We start from the raw sequence: 27,574 nt of genomic DNA, 5'->3' as shown, positions 1-27,574 counted from the left end.
TCTTATTTCATATTCCTAAGTCTAAGAGCTGTTGCATACATCAAGCAAGGTAATTACTAGTGGGAAATAAACGGATGGGCTAGAAAGCCCATCTCTTCTCTGCAAAGGGAATGGATGACTCTCAGGTCTTTCCCTGCCACTTTCGTGTGCCAGAAGTGTGTTTGAAGCTACGTACTGAAAATCTTACCTAATTTAGCATGCCCTAAAAGAACTGTATGACCCTGATCTGGAATTTATTCCTTCTCTTACACATACTAATTCAACTTAAGGACATCGCCTCCTACCTAGCCATCTGGCCTGAAGTCAGCTAGGGTTAAATTTGACCTGTGCAGTCTCCCACATCTTTTTTATTTCTCTTCCTCAATTTCTCTCTTCTGTCTCCTCCTGGTTTATACCATCAACGCCAACTGTGTTCAGTGTTTCCTGTCTCCTCCTGGTTTATACCATCAACGCCAACTGTGTTCAGTGTTTCTTTTGTATCATGTAAGTGTGACTTTGAACATGCTCATATAAACATCTTTGTATTTTATGTGTAGGTCAGTGCCTTTGGAAATACTGGCTACAGTGGAGGTCAGCAGATGTGGACAGAAATATATATGCGGTATCCATCCGTCGGTTCATGCCAGGTATAATACAAACTATTCCTTGAAGTAAACATCGTATATGCATCTCAGAAAGTTAGAGAAATAATTTCGGAGTGTGACATTAGCAGCTAAGGATTTATGCGTGTAGTGTAACACAAACTTAGCATTATAATGATTTTTTAGTATTGACTGGAAATCCTTGAGCTACAAGACAGAAGAGAGAAAAGGCTTCGTAGGAAAGTAAGAATCGATTTTTAATATACACCATTGTTATGCAGAAATGGTTCTAATGCGTATTGATTAGAAACCCTTTCAGGATAACTCTCTGTTAAAAGGCCTCTCTTCTGAATAGACGGTATCAGATTACTGTTCAGAGCGCAACGTTGATAATTAAGCTGATTTCCTTTGTGCTGAATGAGAATTAAAAAGCCAGGAACACAATATCCTTTTTAACACGTGCATGGATTTATCCTCTTCCTTGCAATGTGCTTTCAGATTCCCCAGCTTGTCCCTAACTTCCGCGATGTCCAATGGAGTGACACCTCTGTTAAGTGGTGTAGAAACGGACAAGCATCATGCTCATTATAAAAAAAGATATTCTATGTAAACAGTGCGATGCCAGCTGGAAGGTAAGGTTTGTTTTCTCTGCTGACGATCTGGTTTTGATGTCACTTCTCAAGTGTGGTTTTCATGAAGAATTACTGTAAGATACAATGACCTGACTTGGCTTCAGCCAGATCATTAAGCTACGCATAAACAATTCTACCCTGTTGGTTCAGTACACTCGACTCATTTGGCAACACAGGAAGGCCCTAGTACTGCTACAGATCATGCACATTTCATGAGCCACTGAGCAATGATGATGGAGCCAATTTTCCTCCCATGTTCCATCAATATTTGAGGGGAAACAGGCTTCTCAAACATTGCAGGAAACAAGAACCCCAGGAGCGCACTGGAGGCTCCGCTGAAAGATGGTGGGGAGAATTCTGGCCCAAACCACAATCTTGCAGCCTCTTTCGGAGAGGAGGAGGAACAGCCTTTATCTGAACGACACGCTGTCAGATGGTATCATTTTTCATAAAATCCTGGCTGAAATGAAGGTAGTTTGAAAGACCAATTCTGACTAATTAGATTTACTAAGTGGTGTGGTTGTAGCAGGCGAGGTCACGAGAAATGTGTCTCCAAAGAATCTCAATTTAGCATCTCTAGACATTTCATCACAAAATTGAAAGTATTAACATTTGCTTGTCTTTTGTTGAGAGTTAATCAAATAAATGACCATATTTATTATCTCTGCATGTAAAACTGCTATCTAAGGCATGAAGTTGGGAGATAACATTAGACCATTATGTTTTTTTCCCCCTAGAAAGAAGTTCTCCCTGGCCACTGATATATTTCCTTTTATCAGAGAATGAATCAATATAATCCTTTTTTTTTAAACCATTTGACCTTGGCTTCTAAAAAACCCAAGACAGAACTTTAATACTCCAGTCCCGTAAACAACTCAGAGACAGCTTAAGGTTTTAAAACACTTCTTTCCTCTGCTGTCTGACGTGGGTTCCTTTTTTGCCTAACGGTCTTTCTGAGTGTGTCTTTAGTTCTAAGAGTAGGCAAGGTAGAAGCCCTTCTTACTCTCCTTGAGGATGAAGGGGGCGATCTCTTTTTTATTCAAATCAGTATCAATATCAAAGGAAAGAGATTTGCTGGTAGAAAATTAGGTCACAGGAAGTTAAGGAACTAAACTTGTTCAGCTGTCAAACTGTACAAAATATGGTCTGAGAAAACTGCCTACATCATGGTGAAAGTAAAGAATGCTACTTTACTTTGCCTAACAAGATCTACTAAGTTTGCAGATTTTTAAGAAGGAAAAGACGATGGGTATATACACACACATATAGCCTTTGCCAGTAATGATCAGTCATGGCCAACAATTGCATAAACATACTGCAAACACTGCATTCTGAGGTTCACAGTGGACAAACACCATCCTGCAAAGCCTTTCCAAATTTCCCAGAAAGTGGGAGAGGAGGGAACAAATATACCTGGTGAATAACGCAGTTTGTCTGCCTGAGCTCATCTATAACTGAAAAGCACTGTGAATTCTACCTTAGGACCACAAAAGAATTTTCCCCTAGGTTGGATCGTCAGTGACAAGATTTAATAATCCAGTAGACAGAGACAAATTTGGTATCAGCCTCAACTGCCCTTAAATGTCAGGCTTGAATTTCAAGTCCTTGTCTAACAGAAGCTGGATGCTTGCAGTGTCTTAATATTTGCCAATGCGGAAATAGCCTAGGAAGTGTAGTCTATCAACACATGTTTAATTAGAACTTGAGTGATGCCAGGAATTACATGGAAAGGGAAAGCTATTGTGAATTACATGTGATAACCTCTCAAATAGTAAAATTATACTCCAGTGGGGAAAACAGCACTAGTCAAATGCCCCAGAATAATATACTTATCTTTGTACATCTAAGTCTAGCAACCTACCCATCCATCTATAATAGAAAAGAACAAATCTGACTCCATATTAGATCTGTTCCTTTGGCTTTAACCCTGTGCCCTGTCTTCTAGGCTGAGTCTTGCTGGCTCTGCACCTCTTGTAAAAACAAGGTTGCCTAGAGCCTGAAATAGACAGGAGAGCCTGTTCTCAAGGCCCTGACCTTGAAGGGTATTAACACTTTTGCACTCACATAACGATAACAAGTTGCAGAATAGAAAATAACATTTGTTTTGTTGGAATTTCACAGGGGCCTGAATTCTGACTTGGAGAAGACGAAAGACCTCAACCAGAGAAGAGGGCACACTAAAGTTCCTATTTCTTGCCCAAAAACCTTGTCTCCCAAATCACCTGCCTGGCGTGCAGCGAGCAGAACGTGCTTGGACACGGTAAGACATCCACCATCTATCTCCCTACCCATCCTTCTTTCTCTCCTTCCTTCCTCACCATCCAGCCACCCATCTGTCTATCTTTTAACCTACTTACCTATCCATTCCTCTGACCACCCACCTCTTTCTTTCTGCCTTCTTCACCATATACTCACCCACCCACCTATCTGTCTTCTTACCTCTCCATTCCTCTGGCCACCCACCCTTCCATCCATCTGTCTATGAATGCTTGTACCTACCCATCCATTCACCTACCTTTCTTCCCCTCTTCTTTCTTTCTCTGACCTGTATACTGACACGTGCATCCATCCACCTACATACTTATTAGGTATTTTGTCAGAATAACCAGGTTAACTTGTTTTTTTTTTTGGTGTGAATAATAACATACCTGTGAAAAATATTCCCAAGAGGACACTTTAAAATTTTTGTATTGTACGATGGCGGTGTTGGAAAATGCTCCTCTCCAAGTGATTTCACTGCAGGAAAACAAACCACGAGGAACAAAACCCCACCTCCTGGAGACACAGAAAGTTGTGCTACTTTTTTCTGAGTGGCAACCCTCTCACCTCATCATCTGAACAACTTACCAGACTGTCACATGTGAGACCCTAAGTGCTACTGTCAGAGAACTGGGCCTGAGTTACGTTACCAATGTGCATGAAGTGCAGTAATTATTTTATGACAGCCAAGTGATATTGGTAACATGCCCTGCATAGTTCACCAAAGCCTGCGTGCAGAGCTCACGAAGGGGCGCTTCAGGTGTTAGGTTTGCCCAGAGATGTGAGCAGATGTCTAGAAGATGGCACGTTGAATGGGATGGTGGGACCACAGTGCTCGCTCACGGTTAAGTGACATCTGTTCACACCTGTTGAAAGTAACACCAAGGCTGGGCTCAGGTCAGACGTGGCATTAGAGGCATCAGTGACAGTCCTTGCGCTCTCAGATGCTCACCCAATGCAACATGTGGTGTACAGACCACAGCCCTGGCTACACCTGGTGTGTCTGCCTCGAACAGACTTTCTGCCTGCCAGCCAACCTTGTGCCTGAAAAACTATTTTTCAAAACCAAGTTCAGGAGTTACCACGTCTGTTACCTACCTGTGTTTACTCCTTGGCACAATGAATTACACCACCTTCTTTACCAATTCTGTTCTTTCCCCATTACCCACAGCTCAATATAACCATTTGTTTCCAGACAGGGAGTTTGATGAAGAGAGAAGCAAATTATAATAAAACAGGGCGAAAATGTAAATTCAAATCCTACCTTTGGTAAATAGTCCTTTTACCCAGTAGGACAGTTTGAAGGCACTGTACCAGTATTTGTGAATTATTTGTAAAAATATTACTCTAACTTGTAGAAGTTCTTACATTTGTGGCTGAAGCTATAATAATGTCTTTTTTTTTTCAAAGCATAACTGATTAGATCCTATATGACTTACATATATTCTATCCCCTCTCACGCTCTGGTACTTCTTTAGTTATCTGCCTAAGAAGACCCAAGCTAGTCAACACCATTGACCAGAAAGAATTAGGTTCTCCAGGGCTAACCCAGCAAAAGTGAAGCTTTAAAGCACATTAAATGTCCCCATGACATTCTGACAGGCAGGAAACAGTGACTAGTATCTTTTAAATATTTAGGAATACCCTTGGTATTTGAATTCATTCATTACCTTTTGTTTAATGAACATCCACATACTTTCTGTAACTCAAAGTGTCAGAGATAAATGGGCATTCCAGCATGCTACGAAAGAGCAGACACTTCCATTGATTTCATACGTAGCTTCTGTTGCCCTGACAACATTTATAAAATAAGTTATTTATCCTATTTCTATATGATTGTGTTGCCATGGTAACTTGCTGTTTTCCAGAAAGTCTGACATGGGTTTTATTTTATCTGCATACTTGCTTTCTCTACAGAGATAATCCATAGAAAGTAAGGCTTTAATAGATTAGCATACTAAGAGTAATGAAATATCTTGTAAACATTGGCTACAGTGTCAAGTATCTAAACAGGTATTCAGGAAGTAATGCAGTCAACACCTTTACAACTGAACTAGCACATTTTGGTTTACTGATGACGCAGCAGTGAAGAAATTCTACATACCAGTAAAGGACACACTGGAGGTGATGTACGATCGGAACTTTTCCTCTTCACAGCTGTGTCAATCTTACGTTCAGAACGATGTGGCTTCCGCTCTACAAATGTGATACACTAGTCCTTGCCTTAGCGCTACTTTTTAAAGGTCCATAGCAAAATAACAAACCCCATGCCGGCGATATGGACACATTGGCATTTCTAATCATTGTAGATTCACCACTTACTCTCGCTGCTGCTGTGTTCTACTTGAAAGAAGAACCTCACCTCCAAAACTATTTCCGTGGGTATAAAAAGAGGCTGCTCATGATGACATTGTCCCAGTGCAGCCAGATTTTAAGGTTTTGCCCATGATGGATTCATCCATGACACCACTGGACATTATGACCTTCTCATACACATCAGTGACATAACTTGGCCTTTCTACTTTATATTTTCCAAAGTAAACCCAAATTCTAGACAATAGTGTTGGGCCCACCAACTTAATGAAAAAAAAAAAGGGTAGGAAAGCGTGCTGGATTAGATAAACATTGTGACATTCAATAGACCACAATTTATCCTTCCAACCAAATCCTTCCCTTATTCGCCAGCACAAACATTTCACCTGATGTAGGCTACTTGCCTCTCTGCCCCTTGAAGACTATCTTAGTACCTTTTGGGGGTTATACTCACCCAAAATGCCCTCTTTTCCTTCAACTCTGTAAACCCCATCCATCAAGTTCTTTATTCATGTCCTGGTTCTTCCCTGTCCTTAACTGATACTTTGTTAGAGAATGTATCAATAGAACAAACAATTCTAAAATGAGTGTGGAACCACAAAAGTCCCCAAACAGCCAAAGCTATCTTGAGAAAGCTTTGCTAGAGGCATCACACTTCCTGATTTCAAACTGTATGACAAAGTTAAAGTAATCAAAAGATAGGCTATTGGGTTAAAAACAGACACACAGCGATCCAGCAATCCCACTTCTGGGCATATATCCCGGAATGCGACAAGCTACATGCACCCCAATGTTCGCAACAGCCAATCTAAGTGAAGTTAGCCAGAAAGAGAAAGAAAAATACCATATGATATCACTCATATGTGGAATCTAAAAAGAAAAATTAGAAGGGCACTGTGAACTCATCTACAAAATAGAAACAGACTCACATCGTAAACAATCACAGTTTTGGGGGAAATGGGGTGGGAGGGGGTAAATTTGGGAGTTTGAGATTTACAAATGTTAGCCACTATATATAAAAATTGATTTTTTTTAAAGTTTTTTCTGTATAGCACAGGGACCTATGTTCAATATTTTGTAATAACCTTTAATGGAAAAGAATGACAATGAATATATGTATGTGTATGCATGACTGGAACATTGTGCTGTACACCTGAGATTGACACACTGCAACTGACTGTACTTCAATAAATAATAAAAAATAAAAACAGACACATAGATCAATGAAACTGGATAGAGAGCCCAATAAATCCACTTTTACACACTCAATTAATAACAAAGAAGCCAAGAATATACAGGGGGAAAAACACAGCCTCTGTAATAAGTGGTGTGGGAAAACTGGACAGCCACATGGAAGAGAATTAAACTGGGTCCCTACCTTACACCATTCCAAAGATGGACTGCAGACTTGAACATAAGAGCTGAAACCATAAAACTCCTAGAGGAAAACACAGAGGGTAAACTCCGTGACATTAGTCTTGGCAATGGTTTTCTGGATTTGACACCAGAAAAAGCAAAAGCAACAGAAGCAAAACCAAAACAAATGGGACTACAATCCAACTAAAACACTTCTGCACAGCCAAGGAAACCATCAACCCCATGAAAAGACCACTCATGAAATGGGAGAAAAAAATCTGCAAATCACGTATCTGAGAAGGCATTAATATGCAAAATGTGTAAAGAACTCATACAACTCAATAGGATATAAGAACAAAATCGCCCAGTTTGAAAAAATGGGCAGAGGACTTGAATACACATTTTTCCCAAGATGACATACCAATAGCCAACAGACACAGATCATTAATTATTAATCATCGTGGAGCTGCAAATCAAAACCACAATGAGATGTCACCTCACAGCTGTCAGGATGGGCTGTCATCAAAAAGACAAGAAATTATTAAGAGTTGGTGAGGACGTAGAGACAAGCGAACTCTAGTTCACTGTTGGACGGAATTCAACTGGTGAAGCCACGACAAAACGCAGTATGGAGGTTTCTCAAAAAAACGATTAAAAATAGAACTAATACATATTCCAGCTATTTCACTTCTGGGCATATATCTAAAGGAAATGACAGGGCATTGAAGAGACAACTGCACCCTCATGTTCACTGCAGAATTTTTCATGAGAGCCAAGACACGGAACATTGTAAGTCTCCATCAGCAGATGCATGGAACCAGGAAGTGTGAGGTGTGTGTGTTTGTGTGTGTAGGAGAGGGATATTATTCAGCCACAAAAAGGAAATTCCACCGTTTGCAACAACATGGGGGACCTCTCGATCGTTACGCTAAATGAAATAAGGTAGACAGAGAAAGACAAACACTACGTGCTATCACTTATATATGGAATCTGGGGAAAGAAAAAACAGGTCAAACCCTAGAAACAGAGTAGAGTGGTTGCTAAGGGCTAGGGGTGGGCAGGTGAAGAAAATAGCTCAAGTTGCTTAAAGGGTACACATCTTCAGTTATAAGCTAAATAAAATCTGAGAAGCTAATGGAAATCATGGTGACTACAGTTGATAACGCCATATTGAATAACTGAAATTTGCTAAGACAGTAGAACTTGAACGTTCTCATGAAAAAGATAAGTACATGAGATATGGGAGGTGAGGAAAACGTGAGTAATTAATGAGACAGTGTGAATCCTTTCAAAACATATGCCTATTTCAAATCACCATGAGGTACACCTTAAGTATCTTACAATTTTGTCAATCATACTTCAATAGAATTGAAACAAATATTTCTTGAGCAAATGGAAACACATTATTTTTTTCTTAGACAGAAAAGTTACTGTTGTAAATATGTGATGTCCTCAAGTGTCCCCTAGGCTAATACATAAATTGAAGGTGATCCCAATCAAAATGGGAGTGGGTTTTTTTTTTTAACCTGACAAACGGCTATTGATGTAATCTGCAAATGTAAACAGCCAGAAAAATTCTTGAGAAACAAAAAAATAGTTTGAAACATTCTGGAGAAACAAGAAAAGTAACGTTGGGGACATTAATGTAATGCTAGGTAAATATGGTGTTACAAAGTGATAGTAATTAAAATAATAGAGTAACAGTCAAAAAAATTAACTGAATAGAGTCCAGAAATAGACCCAGAGATATAAGGAGATTTATCCTATGATGAAAGTTGGCATAAAATTTTATAACAGTGGAGAAATTAGAGATGATTTATACAGTAGAAGTTGTTATGACAACTGGTTACCTGTTTAGGTAAAAAGTTGGTTCACAGTCTCATCCTATGGTAGAAAATAAACTCCAAAAGTAACAAAACTTTAAAATAGAATGTACTATAATCACAATAATGAAACACATGGTGTTTTAAATCTTCTAGTCAGTAAGGTTATTTTGCACAGAGTCCAGATGCTCTAAAGTGGGGGCTGGCAAAATACAGACTGTGAGCTAAAGGTGGCCCTCACTGCTTTTTGTAAATAAAGTTTTATCGGAACTCAGCTGCACAAAATCCACACCACAACCACAGAACAGAGTAGGTATGACAGACACCATTTGGCTCACAAAACGAAAACTAAATTATTGTTTGGCTCTTTATAGAAAAAGTTTCCTCTAGAAGGAAAAACCGATAAATGCTAAAAACATAATATTAAGCACTAAAGTTCTGCCTGATGAACCTCATAAAATTAAATTCCAGGTAAACGGAGAAAATACCTAATTATCTCTGACCATGTTAACGTACAAACTAATCAGATCCTTTAAAAATAAGAAGAAAAAATTAATACTCCCCGAAAGAAAAAGACACAAAACAAATGACCTTGGAGCTCAGAGAAAAAGGAAATAAAATTAGTCAATAAACATCTAAAAAGAAGCTCCACGTCTCCAGGACTCGGAGAACTGAAGCGTAAAGTCAGTCAGATACTATTCACTATTTGTCCCATTCACCCACTGTTTGCAACCTGGGATGGCCCCGTGTTAACTGAGGCCTGGGGGAAGTAAACACTCTCACTTCAAATGCAATTTGACAATAATGTGGATCAAATTTCAGAACACACGTACCTTTTGTACCAGTCATTTATCAGACACATGCTTTCTCACAAATGCTCAGTATTACAGTCTTACATCTAAATAAGCCTTAAATGTAAAGGTCTATGAATCGAAAATTGGTTAAATACTTCTTGGTGCATTTATATAATGGCAGATTATAAAGTGTGGGCCAAAAAGAGCTGACAAAGATCTCTGTGTGCCTCATAGGTAAGGACATCTAGAATTTTCAGCTGGGGAGAAATAAAGCTAACTGCAATGTAACTTGGATTGAGCGATCCTACATTTTAGACGATTTTTGAAAAAATTACCGTAGAATTTTGAAGTTACATCAAATGACGGTGAAGCTAACACTGCAAGTAGTTAAGGTGTCAGAGAGACTTTCTGTGGAAGCCGTCTTGTTTGTACTGATTTACCCCAGGACTGTGTTTACAGGGAAGTGACACTCGAACAAAGTTGTATCCTCGCAAGTTCATTCTCACACTTTTTTTTTTTTTCGATTTCTCTAATGCTAGAAAAAGTATATGTGGGTTAGAGTCATTGTTGTGTGTTTGCCGGTGACTCAGAAAAAGATTTGATCTTCAGACCTCCATCCCCCAGGTCAACTCCTTACTTATTAGTAAACCACATTTTGACTGGGGGACTTTGACAATGAAACTCTGAGGGTTAAGAATTTTTCCTCAGCTTAGTTGTCGGCGTCAAAGGGTAGTATCTGAAAGTTTTGCTTTCTGAACAGAATTTGAATGATTTAAGGTGTTCTTTCCAAATGGGTGATGTGCTTGTAGAGAAAACACGCCTGCAGATTTGGAGGGTGCGGCCCCTAAAATTAAGCCTTCGGCCTCACCTATTTGCAGGTCAAGAATGACCACATCGAACAGTCTGCAGCTTTCTTGAATTTTTCCCCTTGGCTGTAGACAGAAACTTTACCTTTACCCCTTGGCTGTAAACGTAAGGCTCATTAAGCAGAGAAGCCGTAATTTCGCCAAGCATGGCAACAGAGCAGCTGATGATTCAAAAAGACCATCTTGCAATTTCTTAGAAAACTGTAGTTAGCTAACCTATCTGCAGTGAAGTAAAAATAAAAGCTGACCTTTCTCCTTGACACGAAATAATGCCAACCACAGTGAAGAATGGAAGATTTATGATTCAAATGAGCCTACAGAAAATTTAAGAGAATTGAACGATGCCTCTTCCTGGGAACCCTCATCTTTGCTCCCTGGCAGCACTGATTTAACAAAACAGCCGATGTAGCACAACACAGGGATTTCAATCGTGCATCCGCGTGACATTCCAGTCTGACAAGCCATCACGCAGACTAGTGCAATCCATCATCTATTAAAACCCTGTCGGTATCGTGGCGAGATTTCCTGGTTTAGGACAGAACCCTGCGCTGAGAAGCTGCAACGCATACCTGATTGCATGGACGGGGAACGGATCCCTTGCACAAACTCCTCGTACTATAGTTCTGACCCGGGCCAGGCAACTTCTATCCCCTCTTCCTACATACTGAAAAAAAACCCTTCACCTTCTAGGTTTACAAAAAAGTGTGTTGCACACAACTGAGAAACGCAAATCTCCAAAGCAGCAACGCTAAGCAGCCCAGCTGGACTTTGTTTTCCTCCCATCTTCTTACTCCCCCTCTTTCTTCTCTCCCTCATTTCGTTTCTCTCTTACCCATCATCACCCTTCCAGCTGGACCGCTGGTCCACCGCAGCCCAGACCAGAGGCACCGCGCTCTGAGACTTCCCTGAACATACTGTTTCCTCTTCAGAGCCAAGCCTGCTTGAGACCCTCAAGCCCTTGAGTCAAACCTGAGTGAGATTCCCAGGATTCTGGCTGCAGTGCAGGGTCGGGGTGCGCTCAAAGTGGTGGGGGGGGCAGCCCTATACCAGATCTTACGTGTGCGATTTGCTCAAGGTAATGGAAGAGAAAACATGAGAAGAGACAGACGTTTAAGCAGATCACTCTTATGGGCAACATACTGGAGATGTGCAGCTACTGACAGCTTGAATTTATGTATAAGGTAGGTTCCCGTTACGGACATCAAAGAGGTACCCTGTGGACCCTTATTTTTCACTTTCATTATTTTTATTCTATTTTTTTTCGTTAGGAGGTGTTGGAAGACTTAGTCGATAAATGAAATAAGTACCAATCTAAGCAATTTATCTTACTTATAGTCCGAGAGGCTATCTCCACCAAGCTGGTTAGCAGAGTGTGCTGAGTAAGCAGTGTGGATGTGGGAGAAATGGGTGATCACTGCTAATTCTCACCTTTCTTCCCTCACTGACACTCATTTTGCATAACTGGGCTCATTTAAAGCATCATGCATCGTTATCTCCTCATATAACTGATAATAACTTTATTGAGTGTTTGCGGTTTGTCGGGCCAGACTATTCTGAGAGCTTTAAAGCCTTACTTCATTTAATGAACAAAAACCATAATAATTTAGGTACTTCTGTGTCCATATTAGATGAGAAAACTGCAACTCAGCAAGTTTCATTGCCCAAAGTCCTATAACCAGGGAGGCATGTCCTGTTCCGAAGGGCCTAACCAAGAACCCATGCCCTTAACTGTCAAGTCATTCACTCGTCCTCTTCAGCTCCAGGTGTTCTGTTCCCTCACCTTAGACTGCGGAAGAATTTTTATGTTTTAGTAGCAGAGGGTGCTTCATGTAACCAACCTCTACTCTGATGATGGAACAAAGACCAGTTGGGTAAAGGTTCTGTGTACAATACAACCAACAAAACTTCTACAGGGCAAAGACTGGTGCTACAGATTTGGTGGTTCCATGACTCTGGCTAGCCCATTTTTCCAAGTTGAAGACGACACAGTGGTGGGTGGCCCAGCCACCCCTGTTTTTTAGGAATCTGCCCCAACCACAAGCATCACATCTTAAACAGAGTGACCTACGCTCAAACGCGATGCACAGTCTAGCTAGAGGAAGTCGTAAGATATCAGTGAGCAAGAAAGAGCCAAGGGGCCAACTTCTCTCTCTCACACACACTCACACACACCCACACACCCACACACCCACCCCCATTGCTGGAGGAAGCTACATGAGAAACAATACTCCCCCAAAATGGCTGGGGTGGAGGACAAGGGAATGAAGCGCTTGGCTCGTGTCCTCAGTGTCAATTGAAATAAAAACACATACGAGTTATCTCCCCTTCTCAGCAGCTTGAGAAAAAGGGTAGAATCTTCTGTACTTTGCTATCTGGAAAACACACTCAGATTTTTGCCAGATGTGCTTTCCTTTTGGCCACAATGAGATGATGGTTAACTTCAGGGTGAGCGCTGAGCTAGCGTGAGTGCTCTTCAAGGGAACACGTTACTTTTCCAGAAGGCAGCTGTCCCCTTCCAGAAAGTCTGCTCTTTAGAACTTGGCAAGACTTCTGCCCTTTTCCCACGTTGGCTCAGTCTGTGCCATATGTCGGCTTGGCAGCATATACTGGATTTTACCTCTTGACAGACTTGGAACCAAAGTGTAGCCTGGATCCCTTGCATGTTGGTAAGATTTACACGAAACCAACCAGACGAACTCAGAAAGCCCCTGAGGTATTTAAGTAAGAGTAAATAGGAGGGTTTGCAAAATACGGTCTGAAGGTCTGCTGGAGTAAGCTACATAGACGTTTTCCTTTAATTAAAAAGCAAGCCATCAAAATATTAGGAACAACATAGAATGTTCCTTATTTTTTTAAAAAAATGGACAAAACTCAACCATGAAAACCAGGGCTCTGATCTTTTGAGTCCCGTGTATGTATTTCCCTGACTTTTAATATGTGCTCCCTTATTGATATTTAGCTTTTAAAAGGGTTCAAACGTAGCACTGCTGCTTTGTACGACTAATATAAATTCAGTAATAAGGCTTAGTCATGATAACACGGTATATAGCACGTCATACATTAAAAATTGCTTTCACATCCTCTCTCCCTCGATCCTCCCGAAAGCCCTGTTAAGGACAGTGTCAGAAAAAGAAACAAAGGCACAGATTTGAGCATGCACCAGCGACCCTGTCACACAGCTTTCAGCCGGGGCTCTCTCCCCACCTGACACTCTCATGAGCTGCTGAAATCTCTCTGTCTCATGCTTCTATAAAGCTGGAAAGCCTCCAAGACCTGGACCAGGATCCACAAAGCCTTTAGCCACCAGCCTAGACCCTAACGGAATATGTAACAGTTTCCCCTTGGGACTGATGCTCTGTCGCGCCAGCGAATGGGAACGCCCGCTACTCGGAAAAAGAGCTTGAACATTTTTGGAAGGAATTTTCCACTAAAGAAGGAAAAGAATGGTTCTCGTCAGTTTCCATAAATGTAATCGACCAACCTTGTGATCTACCTGTATGTATCTCCATCTATTAGTAAACAAATCCCTTCATATTTCAACTCTTGCTTTGAGTCAGCACTTGGCCATGATACCCAAAATCGTTCCCAAAGCACACCGAACTGCATCCAAAGAAAACAAGGCGTGACGGGAGGAGGAAGACAACAGAAAGGCTTTCCTCCATCATGGATTTAACTGCCCAGAGTTCGCAGTTCTCGCGTGAAGTAGAGATGCCCTGTGCATAACAAATGGTAGACATCAACTTGACATGGTTGATGGCTATTTCCTCCAATAGAATTTGTCCTCTCTCTCTCTCTCTCTCTGTCCATCTACTGTACATACTTTTGTAAAATTTCAGAAACAGCTTTATTATCTGGAAAACAAGGCTGCCTGAAAGATGGATGGAATGGCACAAAAGCTTCACCCCAAAGCCTCTACGCGTTACAATCGCTCGCACTTGGATAATAGAAACATTGAGCCTCAGGTGACTGAGAACACTTACTGTTGGTTGCATAACGTATGGCGGATGAGGCATCCATGAAGTACTCTGGACCTATGCATCAAACAGCATTTATTAGCACAAAGCAATCACAGAGAGAACTTGGTTCTTGCGTTCAGCGGAGTCACACTAGGTCCTAAGAAAGTGGAGTCCATCTGACTGACAGCTAACTTGGCGCTCAAAACTAAGGCTTGAAAGGAAATTCTCGGACCTGATTCATTGGTCCCTGAAACATGGCAAAATGTAAAGCAAATTGTGCTTCACTAGAGTGGGCTGTCGTGCCCGCACGGGCCAGGCGGGGTCTTGGGACTTACTTTAACGTTGGTGTTTGAGGCTTCAGGGACCTCCTATTTTTAGGGGTCAAACCCCAGGGATCCGCAGGTGAATAATGAAGGAGGTGTTACTTAGCATGACTGCCAAGACTCCCTCTTTTTCTGTCGTTGGTTCTAACTCCAAATTCTCAAGCGATCCCATCTTGGAAATAAATCCAAGTGGTAAAAGTCGGGGAAAGAATTAAGGAGATCAGCCAGAAACTTGGGGGAATGCTTTGGGTTAAACCCAAGTTAAGCAAATTTGTGATTTTTTTTCCCCCTCCCATGGTAATTAGTATGGCAAACCAAACGGAGTCTATGAGTCAGCCAACTGTTCTGCAATGTCCCTCATCAGGCAAATGACAAAGTCAGCTTCTGAGAGCTGACCGTGACATAAAGTACCCTGAAGATTCTCTTTTCAATGTACTCATACCAATGAAATGCCAGTGAACTTTAGATTTAAAAAAAAAAAAGGCAGTGAAAAGCAAGAATCAAAAACATAGGAAATTGCTTTAATTCTTTTTTTTTGATAAAAGAGAGCTGGTGTTAAATTCCATTTCTGGGCTCTCCCAAGTGAAATCACTTTTCTGGAGAGATTTTTTTTTTTTTCCATTTGATTCATGTCACCAGAGTGCTCTACAGTGGAGCTCAATGGGTGGTCTTGGCTGCAACAGAGGCCAAGATCAGGGAAAAAAACCAAAAGCATACAGGACAACCAGGCAGGACAAAAACTGAACAGCACCTGCCTTTAAGCCTCCTGGGTCCCAAGGAAAGGCAGTCAAGACATCAGCTGCTCTGAGACCCTCTGATGCAATGCACACAAAAGTCTATTCCACTCACCTCCCCCAACAGGTGTCAAGAATCTAAGTGCAGAAAAAGAATGAAAATGATCTGCTTCCGAGGGGAGACCGGTTAAAGGCAAAAATGTGTATGGTCTTAAGGGAGATGCTCAGGACAGCTGGGACATCCCGAGATGACGTATGTAGTGACTGATTAAGGGGAAGCCTCCCTGAATTGGTACCCACGTTACGGTTCTCCCCGTGGTAAAGCCTCCCCGCCAAGAGGTGCACAATATTGAGAAACGCATGCGCGCCCACACTCACACACTCTCTCACTCTCTGCAAAGTTTTAAAAAATGACCTAGGCACCCTCGATATGTAGCATTTATAAGCATTTTCTGTTGTTACTGTTCTAACTATGATTAGAAGAATTGTCTGAAGAGCTCTAGGAGATAAAGAGAAGCAGGGAGAACTATCATATGCTTTATAACTCAAAGGAATAAGGTAAGGAACACTGTTCAGGGGGGAAGTAGGGCTAATTTCAATCCACCTGTGCACTTAGAATTAAGTGGCTGAGGACACAACACTGAGTCTCAGACTTTCTCGTGTCTCCACATGTGGAAGCCCTGCGGTCTCTTTTGGCCTCTTTGGAACCATGAATGAAGCAAGAGCAGGAAGGAGGAAGGACTGGCACCCCCTTGAGAATCTTCCCTAGTTCTTGGACCACGTGATTACCATCTTGTCCATGTAGCTCTTCATGGAGACACGGGACAATATGACAAAATGAGATGACAGTGGTAACGTATCCTGCAGGGAGGGTCAGAAATGGGCTTGCAGAAAAGACCCCACGAGGGAAACTCTTAACCCCAAATCACAGACAACAAACAAAATGACGTCTCGGTATTAAGAAATCTGGGCAGATGTTGGCTGGAAAGTGGCGTCACCATGGAAACTCAGCGAGAAGGATGCAAAGCACAGTGGATTTTTACAATTCAGTGAAACAGGCAGACAAGCCCTGGAGAGTGTGGGCCATATTGATAGTTTGAGTATGATTCCATTACGATGACACTAAAAAAAAAAATGACTTAAAAAGAAAAAATTCTACTGTGTCCCCTGTGCCTTGCTAGAGCCTATTACTGGCAAGACAGAGCTGTCATGAGATGCAGGTAAACCGGACATACCTGGTATGTGGAGACAGGGGAAGCAGCAATGAATGGCGTGATAGATGTCTGTGGGATCATGCGGTTGGTTGCGATACTGTACGGTGAAGAATAAAATCTGCAAACAGAAAAAACAAAACAGAAGATTCATAGATTCACGAAGCCGCTGCCTGCCTGTCTGGAACCCAGTGCCACCACGCACGTCTGGGCAGGACGGAGTTCCACCCTCCTGTTTCCCACCAGCTGTGAAAGGAGCGTCTATTCTTTGATTCCACCAGGGGATGAATCGCTCTGAGCAAAATGACAACTTGGAGCCACCTTAAAGGGCGGCTGCACCAAAGCCACTTATGCCAGGTGAGTGTAATAATACATTTAACCAACGGGGAAGAAAAACCATGGGCATTGTTCTTTTGTTCCTTGTTTTGTTTGTTTTTTAAGGCAATGCCATTCTAACGCTCTTTGAAAGAAAGGCAGAATGGCAGCATCGTGCTGTATGAAGGTGGCTGGTGTTACACATACACAATTGCATCCGTCTATTCATCCAACAAAGAGGATTGGCTCCTGGAAATTTCTAGATACTTTGTGCTAGGCGTGAGCCCCCACCCTCAGAAAGCACTCAGCTTAAAGAAGAAAGAAAGAAAGTTACTTAATACTTTCTCCCTGAGAAGAGAAGGAAGTGGACAATATGCGTCCAGGTGGGGATGGCAGTGTTTTCTGGGTTAAGGCATTGGTGGAGATGCGAGACCTAGGGTGTGTACTCTGTAGACTCTGTGAAAAGCACGGAATTGTCTGGCCCTCCGGGGCCCTGCGCTGAACAGTTATGGAGTGATGTTGGGCAAGACCAGGGCTTCCCAAGTCAGAGGGGGAATGATCCTTCTGGAGGTCATCAAAGGATAGCTGTGACAGATCTGTTACAGGGTACTGAAGACAGCGACGTGCTGTCTCTACTTACACTACACCCTGGAGTCTGCGCATTACCTCCTCGGCAGATCTGAAGTCACATTTCCTCCTTCATGTCTTGCCGGTAAGGGGAAGCCTAGAGCAGCCAGGCACAGAACGTACAGACGAAAGCAGGCTGCCTGTGAAGGACCATTTCCCTGATGTCAGAGGAGACTGGGAAAATGGGTAGCAGGGATAACGGAGTCATTATTTCACTCTGCCTTGGTCTTAGCAAAAGCCAGCTGCTACGTTTATTCTATTCTATTTTATTTTATTTTATTTTTATTCTATTTTATTATGTTATTTTATTCTATCTATATTTTGTTTTATTTTATTTCATTATTTTATTTTACTCTATTTTATTATTTTATTCTATTTTATTATTTTATTCTATTTTATTTTTATTCTATTTTGTTTTTATTCTGTTTTGTTTTTATTCTATTTTATTTTTATTCTATTTAATTCTTGTTCTATTTTATTCTCTTTTGTTATTATTTTATTCTATTTTTATTATTTTGTTTTATTTTATTTTATTTTATTATTTTATTTTATTCTATTTTATTTTATTTTATTAGTTTATTCTATTTTATTATTTTATTATTTTATTCTATTTTTATTATTTTGTTTTATTTTACTCTATTTTAATATTTTATTCTATTTTATTTTAACAGTATAACTGAGGTTGGAGCCTGGGGGACAAAAGCTTCGTTATCTCTCAGGGGTCACTGGTATTTTCAATAGAGAATCTCATGGGTTTCCCTTCTAAAGAAGCACCCCACAGACTCCCATCGAACGTAGGAGGGGCTGGATTTCAGGGTTGCCAAGGTTCAGAGCCAATTCTTTAAGCTTAGATTCTATAAAAGTCTTCAAGCAAGGATTAGGGAACTGTAGTCTTAAATTTACTTTACCTAGCTCTCAATAACGAATAGAAGGTCATACTCTTTTGCTTTTAAAAAAAAATGTAGCTTAAAAAAATGACTCCATTACACACTGCACCTTCCTTGCTGTCCATATCTATACCTACAACATCCCTAAGTTTGTAGTTGTATAGGTTTAAAAAAAGGACCTTAACTGTATACCTATGAGGACGACCGAATTCAGGGGGGAAAAAGACAATGCTGTCAAGGGTTCAGCGGAAGTGGAACTCTTGTTCACTGCTGGTGGGAACTCAGAATGGTACAAACGTTTTAGAAAACAGTTTGGCAGTTTCTTATCAAGTTAAACACACATGTATTTAGCCCACCCGTCCCCCTGGTAGATACTAACCAAAGAGAAATGAAAACTGAAGTTCACATAAAAATCTTACTGCACATATTTATGGCAACTTTTTGATAACCACCTCAAACCGGAAACAAGACAAGTATCCTTCAACTAGACTGGTGAACTCTGGTTCATCCAGACACTACTCAACCATTAAAAAGGGAGGAACTGCTGATACGTTTAACACGATGACTGTGAAGTGAATGATGCTACATGACAGAAATCAGACTCAGAAGAGTCCACATTGTAGAATTCTGTTTTGTATGACACTATGGCAAACGTAAATCCATAAAGGCAGAAAATAAATCAGTGGATGCCAAAGGCTGAGGTCGGGGTAAGAGGTTGGCTACAAAGTCATATGAGGGATTCTGGGCAGTGATGTTAACTGTTCTGCATCTTGACTGCTGGGTGATTCTGCAACTGTGTATTTGTCAGACCTCACGGAATCGTACCTGCTTAAGAATGAGTAATACTCTGTGTAAATCATGCTTAATAAATCTGGCTTTTAACAAAAAGTCAGTTACTATGCAAGAAAACATCATCTTTCCACTTTAAAAAATGTACTGAGTGGGGAGGTTATAGCCCAGGGGTAGAGCGCATGCTTCACATGCACGAGGTTGTGGGTTCAATCCCCTGTACCTCCTCTAAAAATAAATAAACCTAATTACCTCCCCCTGCCAAAAAATAATTAATTATTTTTTCAAAAAATTTACTGTTGATTCTTATTTTGTAGTTGGCTTTATTCCTTTGATAACTATGTAAGTTTAAAAAGCTAAAGATCTAATCTGTTCTTAGAAACAATAATTAGTACATATATGTAAACTAAAAAAATGTGTGGCATACTGTAGATATGTATTCACATGCAATATAATGTGTATGTGCAGTCGGACTGTAATAATTCTACATAATAAAATCAGAAAAGGAAAAAAAAATTTTAATGTACTGAATATTTACTCTGTGTACCAAAGATGGGTAAGACTAAAACATTCCTTTGAGTTTCTCTATTCAGCCACTTAAATTGCATCTCAGCCATACATTCACCAGCCTAATGCCCACCGATGGCTTTCCACTGTAATGAGAACAAAACTTGAATTCCCAGGATTGGCTAGCTCAGTCAGGCTACGCCTTACCTCTTGCCCAAGCCAACTGGGATCCAACCACACCGACCTTCTTCTGTCAAATGAGCCTGCCTTTCTCACTCTCTTCTCAGGCCACTAAACATACAATCCTTTCTACCTAGAAATGGTTGTCTCCAAATCTCTCCAACATGACCTCTCTCTCAAAATTAGTCTCACTCAAATTTCCCCTTCTTTTGAGAGATCTGCAGCTCAAGTGGCAACCACCTCCTCTACCCCAATTGTTCTCTACTTCTTTCCTCTGATTTATTAATTTCATTCCTCTTACCCCGATCTGAAGCAGTCATTTCTTTAAAGAATGTTTGTGTCCTTCTGAAATTCATATATGGAAGCCCTAACTCCCAGGGTGGCTGTATTTGGAGATGGACATTCTAAGGAGGAAGTTGAGGTTGAATGAGCTCATCAGGGTGGGGCCCTGCTCTCATAGGATTAGTGTCCTTATAAGAAGAGACACCAGAGGACCTGTTCTCTCTTTCTCTGGCCACCTGCTCACACGGAGGAAAGGCCACGTGAGGACACAGTCAGAAATCAGCCATCTAAAAGCCAGGAAGACAGTCCTCACCCAAAACCAAATCAGCCAGACTTTGATCTTGAACTTCTAGCCTCTAGAACCGTGATATATTTAAAGCCACCCAATCAGCGGTTTTTTGTTACAGCAGTCACCCTGACTACTGTACTGATTACTTTTCCCTCTTGAATGTCAGCTTCAAGAGAGTTGAGGACACCTTGACTTTGCTGCCCAGAACAGAGCCTGGGACATAGTAAATACAGTGCTTTGCTTTATTGCACTTCACAGATATTATGCTTTTTACAAATTGAAGGTTCCTGCAATCCTGCATGGTCCAATGATGGTTAGCATTTCTGAGCAATAAAATATTTTTAATTGAGGTATGTACATTGTTTTTTTTTTTCTTAGACATAAGGCTGTGCATACTTAATAGATGGCAGCCTAGGGTAAAGATAACTTTTATATGCACTGGGAAATTTAAAAAACTGTGTGACTCATTGAGAGAGTCACTTTTTTGCAGCGGGCTGGAACTGAAGCCACACTCTCTGAGGTTCACCTGCGCTTAATCCCTGGAGGCTGAATGAATGAATAAGTAAATACAGCAACTTATGGAAATAAAAACAGTGCCCATGTCTAACTCGTGGGGGCACGGACGGTGCCTTCTGTTCAGGTAGGAAGCTGATGGGGGAGAACCCAGAGGAAACAGGCTGACATCACACATCTGCAAAGGGAAAAGCATCACTAACGCCTGTGTTTGTAGCACGCAAAGATACTGATAGCAGACTTTTCTGCAAAAATTATCCTTTGCATCAACAAACAAACAAGCCCTTGAGGTCTTATCTTTGACAGATCTTATGAGACAGTGACCAGAGAGATATATTGGAGGTTCATAACGACATACCGGGCACTCGTGACCACTCCACCAACAGCCAGCTCTGTGTGTTCCCCACGCAGCGGACTGACTGCTCTTAAAAACCCAGTTCCAGCCTCTTGGGCCAACAGCGCGAATCATGCATCAGATTTTAGAGTGGCTGGTTTGTTTTGCAGAATGCACCAACTGGCATATTAAAAATGAAAGCAGTGACGGCTGGCTTGACAGGCAGAGTTTACAGGAAATTTTATGGGAAAAACAGAGAGCAGAAACATTAAGAGACCAGCCAAGTAAAGTGATACTAACAAACGGAGCCCTTGGGGGAAAACTTCATGCGTTTTTGTTCTGTCTGCTCTAATCCTATCCGTCAAACAAGAATGATACTTCATAGTTCCCAGCCAGTCCCAATACTGCCACTCAAGTCAGAGTCATTCTGAACAGAAAATGCACCAGAAGGATCCGACCCAGCACATGGTCTGGATCCCCTCATTCTGGAATTCTTGAAAGAAGCCCTCCTCAAGTCCAGATGTGACTCGGATGCATTTACAGGAAACCTTTGCTTAAATTACGGGACAAGGGAAGCTGTCACTGCCTCCGAGGCTTAGCGACACCATATCTAAAGAAAACGCACAGAGCTGGACTCCAAAGGAGGTGCAGAGTGAATCTCCCAATCTTTCCCCTTTTTCTTCTCAGTCCCTGTCGTGCACCCCTTATGGTTTAAAACCACTTTCAGATGGCCATGACATTCAAAGAAAGGAAGAGAGAAAGAAAGAAAACATCCGAATAAATACTTCAAGCATAGGTGCCGTGTTACTGGGGAACCGGAAGGGGAAAACTGACAGCACTTTCTGGCTGTAATAACAAAGCTCAGGTATTTCTAGACACGTGACTGTATGTTTTCTATACTGGAAATATATGCATTACGCCTTGCAAATGCTATTACGGAAACTGGAAATGAATTTTTTTTGTTTTGTTTTGCCCTTTTCTTTTTTTTTTTGAGGGGGAAGTAATTAGGTTTATTATTTATTTCTATTTGGAGGAGGGACCGGGGATGGAACCCAGGACCTAGTGCATGCTAAGCATGCGCTCTACCACTGAGCTTTACCCTCCCCCAAGAAATGAATTTCTTTAACAGACCATTTTTCTGGGAAGAGTTTACTCCCCTAAGAGAGATTTCTTGGGTAAAATTCACATAGCGAATTCACACGTGTATGACAAATGTTCCGTTTATCCTTTGTTCTAAACAAAAAGGGACCTTTGGCAGGATCTGGAGATATTTTTGGTTGTCACAACTGGGTCAGGGGGCCGCTCCTGGTACCTAGTTGGTAGACGTCTGGGATGCTGTTAAGTTCAGGACAGCTCCCAGCCTAAAACTTGTCTGGTCCCAAAAGTCACTAGTGTCAAGGGTGAGCATTCTTGCCTGGGGATGGGAACTGGGCATCTCCAGAGGGGTTTCACATGAACAAAACTCCCAATACCAAAGGAGCTACGAGGCTTAGCTAAGCATGATTATCTGTAGAACTCTAAGCTGGCCTCTGAAAAAAGTACTGTCTTTCAGGAAAGCAGAGGGTTATTTGGTTTTCTGGCATTTAAGGCAAGTGGGCTCCAGAAATCAAAAAAAAAAAAAAAAGAAGTATAGCTCACTAATAGGACATTATTTGGCCTGCAGAAAAGTCATCTTCAGGGAATTTGGCAGTCAATACTAATATGGTGAAATCTTGTTTCACTGACATTAAAAATAACATGAATACGTCAATAACCCCAGGGTAGATTTTTTTTTTTAACTGTAGGAAACTATACACAATCCTATTTGCACCCGGAAATAAGCAGCACTGGCTTGTCTTTTATGTCCACAGGCAACTCTGTTAGCGTCAGAACGAGGAATACTATCCTCAGGGCAACACCATAGCACAAGATTAATAAGTTATTGGTCATTTTTATAGTAATACCAACATCTCCTTCACACTGGATTCCTTTCCCAGTGTCATAAGATAAGGTTTCTGTATCACTTAATATCAAATGCCCACATAAAACAGCTGGCAAGCCAATGCTAGAGCAAATTCTTTTTTTCACATCTCTCCCAAGAATGCATTTTATTCAAACAAAACAATCCAGAAGGCTTTTTACCCAGCAGCCCTTAGTGAAAAGGGCACAGGAAAGATGACAGTTTGAATATGGGGCGGAATTGTTTCTCCCCTCCCAGCCTCATATTTGAAAGTGATGGAATTTCATATGGGACTGTGACAAAAGCAATAGGGCAACTGTAGTAACAAATTACAGAGTTACGCCAGATCGCTCTGAAGGCAAAATGGACACTTTTATTCTCCTAAGTTAGCCAACAGGAGAAAGTGCCAAGAGTCTTACTTGTCCATTGCGACCCAGGACCTTCTTCACTGTAACCTTCAAAGCCTTACATCAAAGTGACACTGAACTAATTTTTTCTTTTTTAATTGACAATTTGGGTAGATTCGAGCAGATGACAGAACTGACAGTTTCCACCGCCCAGATGCCAAACGGCACAGAGACACCACGGTGTCCCGTTGACAAATGTTCGTTCTTCGTTTGCTGAAGGTCAAGTTAAATTTGGGAGTGCTTAGTTCCGTTGCTGTATTACCGCTGAGGTGAGGGAATGCAGAACAGGTAAGTGTCGATACAATGGCGCTACCAGCTCCCCCAGCCACGAATCTGCGTTTGATTCTCAGAAAGCCCAATGGCCGAGTGCAGTCTCACGATGCTACAGGATCCTAACGCGTGTTCTTAACTACGCGCATCTTAGCTTTGCACATCTCTAAACCCATCAAGAAGCCTTCAAAACCCTCATTAGAAAGTCCCTGCCTCTCCTCTGTGGTCCTGTGGCATCAATTTTCTTGCTTTTCCTTTTTGCAAAGAATAGTAACATGTGAACAGGGAAAAATGAGTCTTTCTCTCACCCCTACTTCTCCGGACGCTGTTGACTCTCTCCAGAGGAAGACTCTCACCGTTTCTTATGTATTCTTTCAGAAATACTTTCTATTTATATTTGTATATTTCATACATACAAAAATTAATACCTACATAAATCTCCCAGCACTGTGTGCTTCTATGGATGACATTATTTGCACCATGTCTCATACTGAATTTGCCTGCATGTCCATTTGAAACTGAGCAGGACCCTTTGGGGTCTACGAATCCCTTCCATGTCCCCCAGTTCTCATTTGGAAGAATTAGGCTTCATTCAGCCTCTCTGACCTTTCCTGAGTCCCAAAGGGCAATTCAAAGAGTTGCTAATCAGGGAACGGAGAGAAAGAAGGAATGACAGAGGAATAATCTAGAATTCAGGTTTTTCAAGTGCAAGCAGCCTGTCCTCTGTGATCGGCCCTGCAGTAAACCTTTCTCTGTACCAGACTCTATTAATGTTTTGATTTGCTTGGCCTCACTGGGCGTCAGGCACAGGAACTTTTTTTGGGTAACACATTGTTCCCTATAGGATAGAAAGGTTTTGTTTTGTTTGTTTTGTGTTTTTCAAATTTGTGTCACCAAAATGATTTTAAAGATACGGTAGATAAATATTCAAAAGTGAAAAAAAAAAAAGCTTATTACACGGAGCCAGCATTAAGCAACGTTTAACAATATTAACTGGCCTGGAGGGAGGTGGAACTCTGTCTCCGGATGTGTTTGTTTCATGTCAAATGGGACCAGTTTCTTCCCCACAGCGATGAGTACTTGTCTCTCTGAGAGATGACTGCTCTCTGCCTTAGGGCTGCCTACTGGATGGACTGCAGCAATGTGATTAGGGAGTGCTGTACTTTACTCTGGACCTTCATGTTAGATTTCTTAATATGCTGAGTAAATTTTCTAAATCAGTTTCCACCCCGCTGAGAGATACATGTTGACGTTAACTCAAAGAACGGTCCGTTGAGAAAACATTTGTGGTTATTTTGACGTTTTAACATGCATAGAAATTTCTATCTTCTTGGCACCAAACACACCATGGGTAGTCTAAGGCTTCCAAAATTCTATTCTTAACACAAGACTTAAACTCATGTTTCAGTTTGGCTGCTTTGGGTGAAACTGGAGGCTGTACTGAAGGAGAATCGGATTAAGGAATTACATGGGCACAGAGAGCACTGATGCCAGGAAGGGGGCTGAATTCCCCACATTTTCTATTTCTGATTTGGTCTTCACAGTATCAGGTTAAACAATCTGTAAAGATGGGTAAGTCAGGGAAGCTGCCTTCAGAGTTAACATTCCATCAGGGAAATGAATGTGTCGATAGCTACGTGAAAAAAAGACTGTCAAATGCATCATGGCCCGCTGAAGTATCTTGCAACAATAGTGTCAAATTGACATTGAGGACAGCAATTTCTTGTAATAACATCGAATGGAAAAGAATCTGAAAAAAAAATACATGTATGTATATGTAAAAATTTTTTAAAGACATAAAAAAGCTAAATGGAGTAAGTCTTAATGACCGATTTTATCATTAAGAATGCTGTAGGACACAGACAGCCCAGAGAACTCGAGCTCATGGCCTAAATGGCTTGAGAATGAATTTTTAAAAAAGAAAAAAGTAATTTAGTATTGTTTTCCACTTAATTTGGCTTGTATGATGAAGAACTGATAAAGATAATGACCTCAGTTTGGGACAAAGATATCCAGGAGTGACACCTGACCAGCAGTTAGACACACAGGGATTCCCTGCATCTAGTTATGAATTTGACATACTGACTTGGGAGTCTTCAGTCCCTAAAAGCAAGAGGAGCGGATGAGATCAACCAGAGAGAAGACACAGTGAGGAAAGACTAAACTCTGAGAAAGATCAGTAAGCATGAACAGAAGAGGATGAATCCGCAGAGACCAAGTGTGCGGTGCGCTTTGAGAGCGAGGAGGACCAGCCAGGGATGGAGCTGTGAAATCTACGAGATAAGGAATGTTCAAAAAGGTGTACATGGGACCAACAACAAGTTACGGGAGACAAGATTTCAAATAAGGACTAAGAATGTATCAGTTACCACTGACAAATACGGAGATCACTGGGGACACCGGCAAAGGCAATTCCAGTAAGTCTGGGACTGAAATTCATACTTCGGTAAGGTTCATTCGAGACAATATGGGAAGACAGGGTGTTTAGAAAACTGAAGTTGTTTACCAGGGAAGAGAAAGCTAAAATCGTGTGGTCACTAGAAGTGACCTAGATGGCAGAAAGGGCTGTTTCCCTTCTACCCTCTTGGTAGGTGGAAGAAATGAGTATTTCTACAGGCTGAGAATATTCAGTGGACAAAGTACTGAAGATGGACTGATGGATAGCATGAAGTTCTTTATCAGATGAGAGTGGGCAGAATCAAGAAGATGGTTACCCTTAGCATCTTCACTACACTGTTTCCCTCGGGAAACAGTCATTGTTGTAAGTATCTAAGTGGGATCATGGAAGAGGCTGAACCACTTTTGCAGCTGTTCACATACTTCCAAGGATATCGTCTGCCTGTTAATACAAGGGCCAGATAAAGACATAGCACAGAGAGAGTGGTTGAAGGTGGACGGATATATTCACAGTCAACTGCTATATGCTACGGAGGCAGTGAAGCGGGAAGTGGTCACTGTGTACCAGGCAGTCCTCACTGCCTCTAACAGGACATCACTCAAAGTTCACTTTTGGCTGCTCAGATTAAAGCCGAAACCCACCTGTTTTCTCTTTGGGTCTGTTAACGAATCAGGATGAAAATCTGGAAAATTATGTCTTCTGGAAAAATCCAGACTTTAAGTTGCGCGTCGGAAAGATGACGAACAAAAGCAAACCATCCCTCGGTCCCGTCCAGGCCTAGGTCACTGGGGCATCCCCAGTCTTTGACAGCCAGCCTTGGGCTTGAAGGTCTTTAGAATGAGTAGATACATAAATATACAGTACAGACAGGTAGATACATTCATAGGAACATCCATTCATATACATGTAAGCAAATACTAAGATTTGTTGAAACTAGGGACATATAGCTATCTATTCAATTATTATTTCTGTTTCTAGTATGGATATCA

General features: G+C 41.3%; 1 protein-coding gene across 16 annotated transcripts in view; it reads right to left on the bottom strand.

Annotated features, from left to right (window-relative positions):
• The window catches only part of RBMS3 (RNA binding motif single stranded interacting protein 3), a 921,458-nt gene that overhangs the window by 92,216 nt on the left and 801,668 nt on the right, over positions 1-27,574 (bottom strand). For 11 of the 16 annotated variants that reach the window (XM_031686913.2, XM_072940905.1, XM_072940904.1 and 8 more), the window contains 2 exons: positions 16,873-16,969; positions 14,605-14,655 (listed from right to left, as the gene is read on the bottom strand). In XM_031686913.2, the coding sequence (XP_031542773.2) occupies positions 14,605-14,655; positions 16,873-16,969 (148 nt within the window). The remainder of the gene's footprint in view (positions 1-14,604; positions 14,656-16,872; positions 16,970-27,574) is intronic. The other 5 variants (XM_072940906.1, XM_072940907.1, XM_031686921.2 and 2 more) reach the window with 1 other exon arrangement.

The sequence above is a fragment of the Vicugna pacos genome, chromosome 17 (assembly GCF_048564905.1).
Source record: "Vicugna pacos chromosome 17, VicPac4, whole genome shotgun sequence".
Lineage (NCBI taxonomy): Eukaryota > Metazoa > Chordata > Mammalia > Artiodactyla > Camelidae > Vicugna > Vicugna pacos.
The sequence above is the reverse complement of the archived record's forward strand: the minus strand, read 5'-3'. Positions and strand labels throughout refer to the sequence as shown.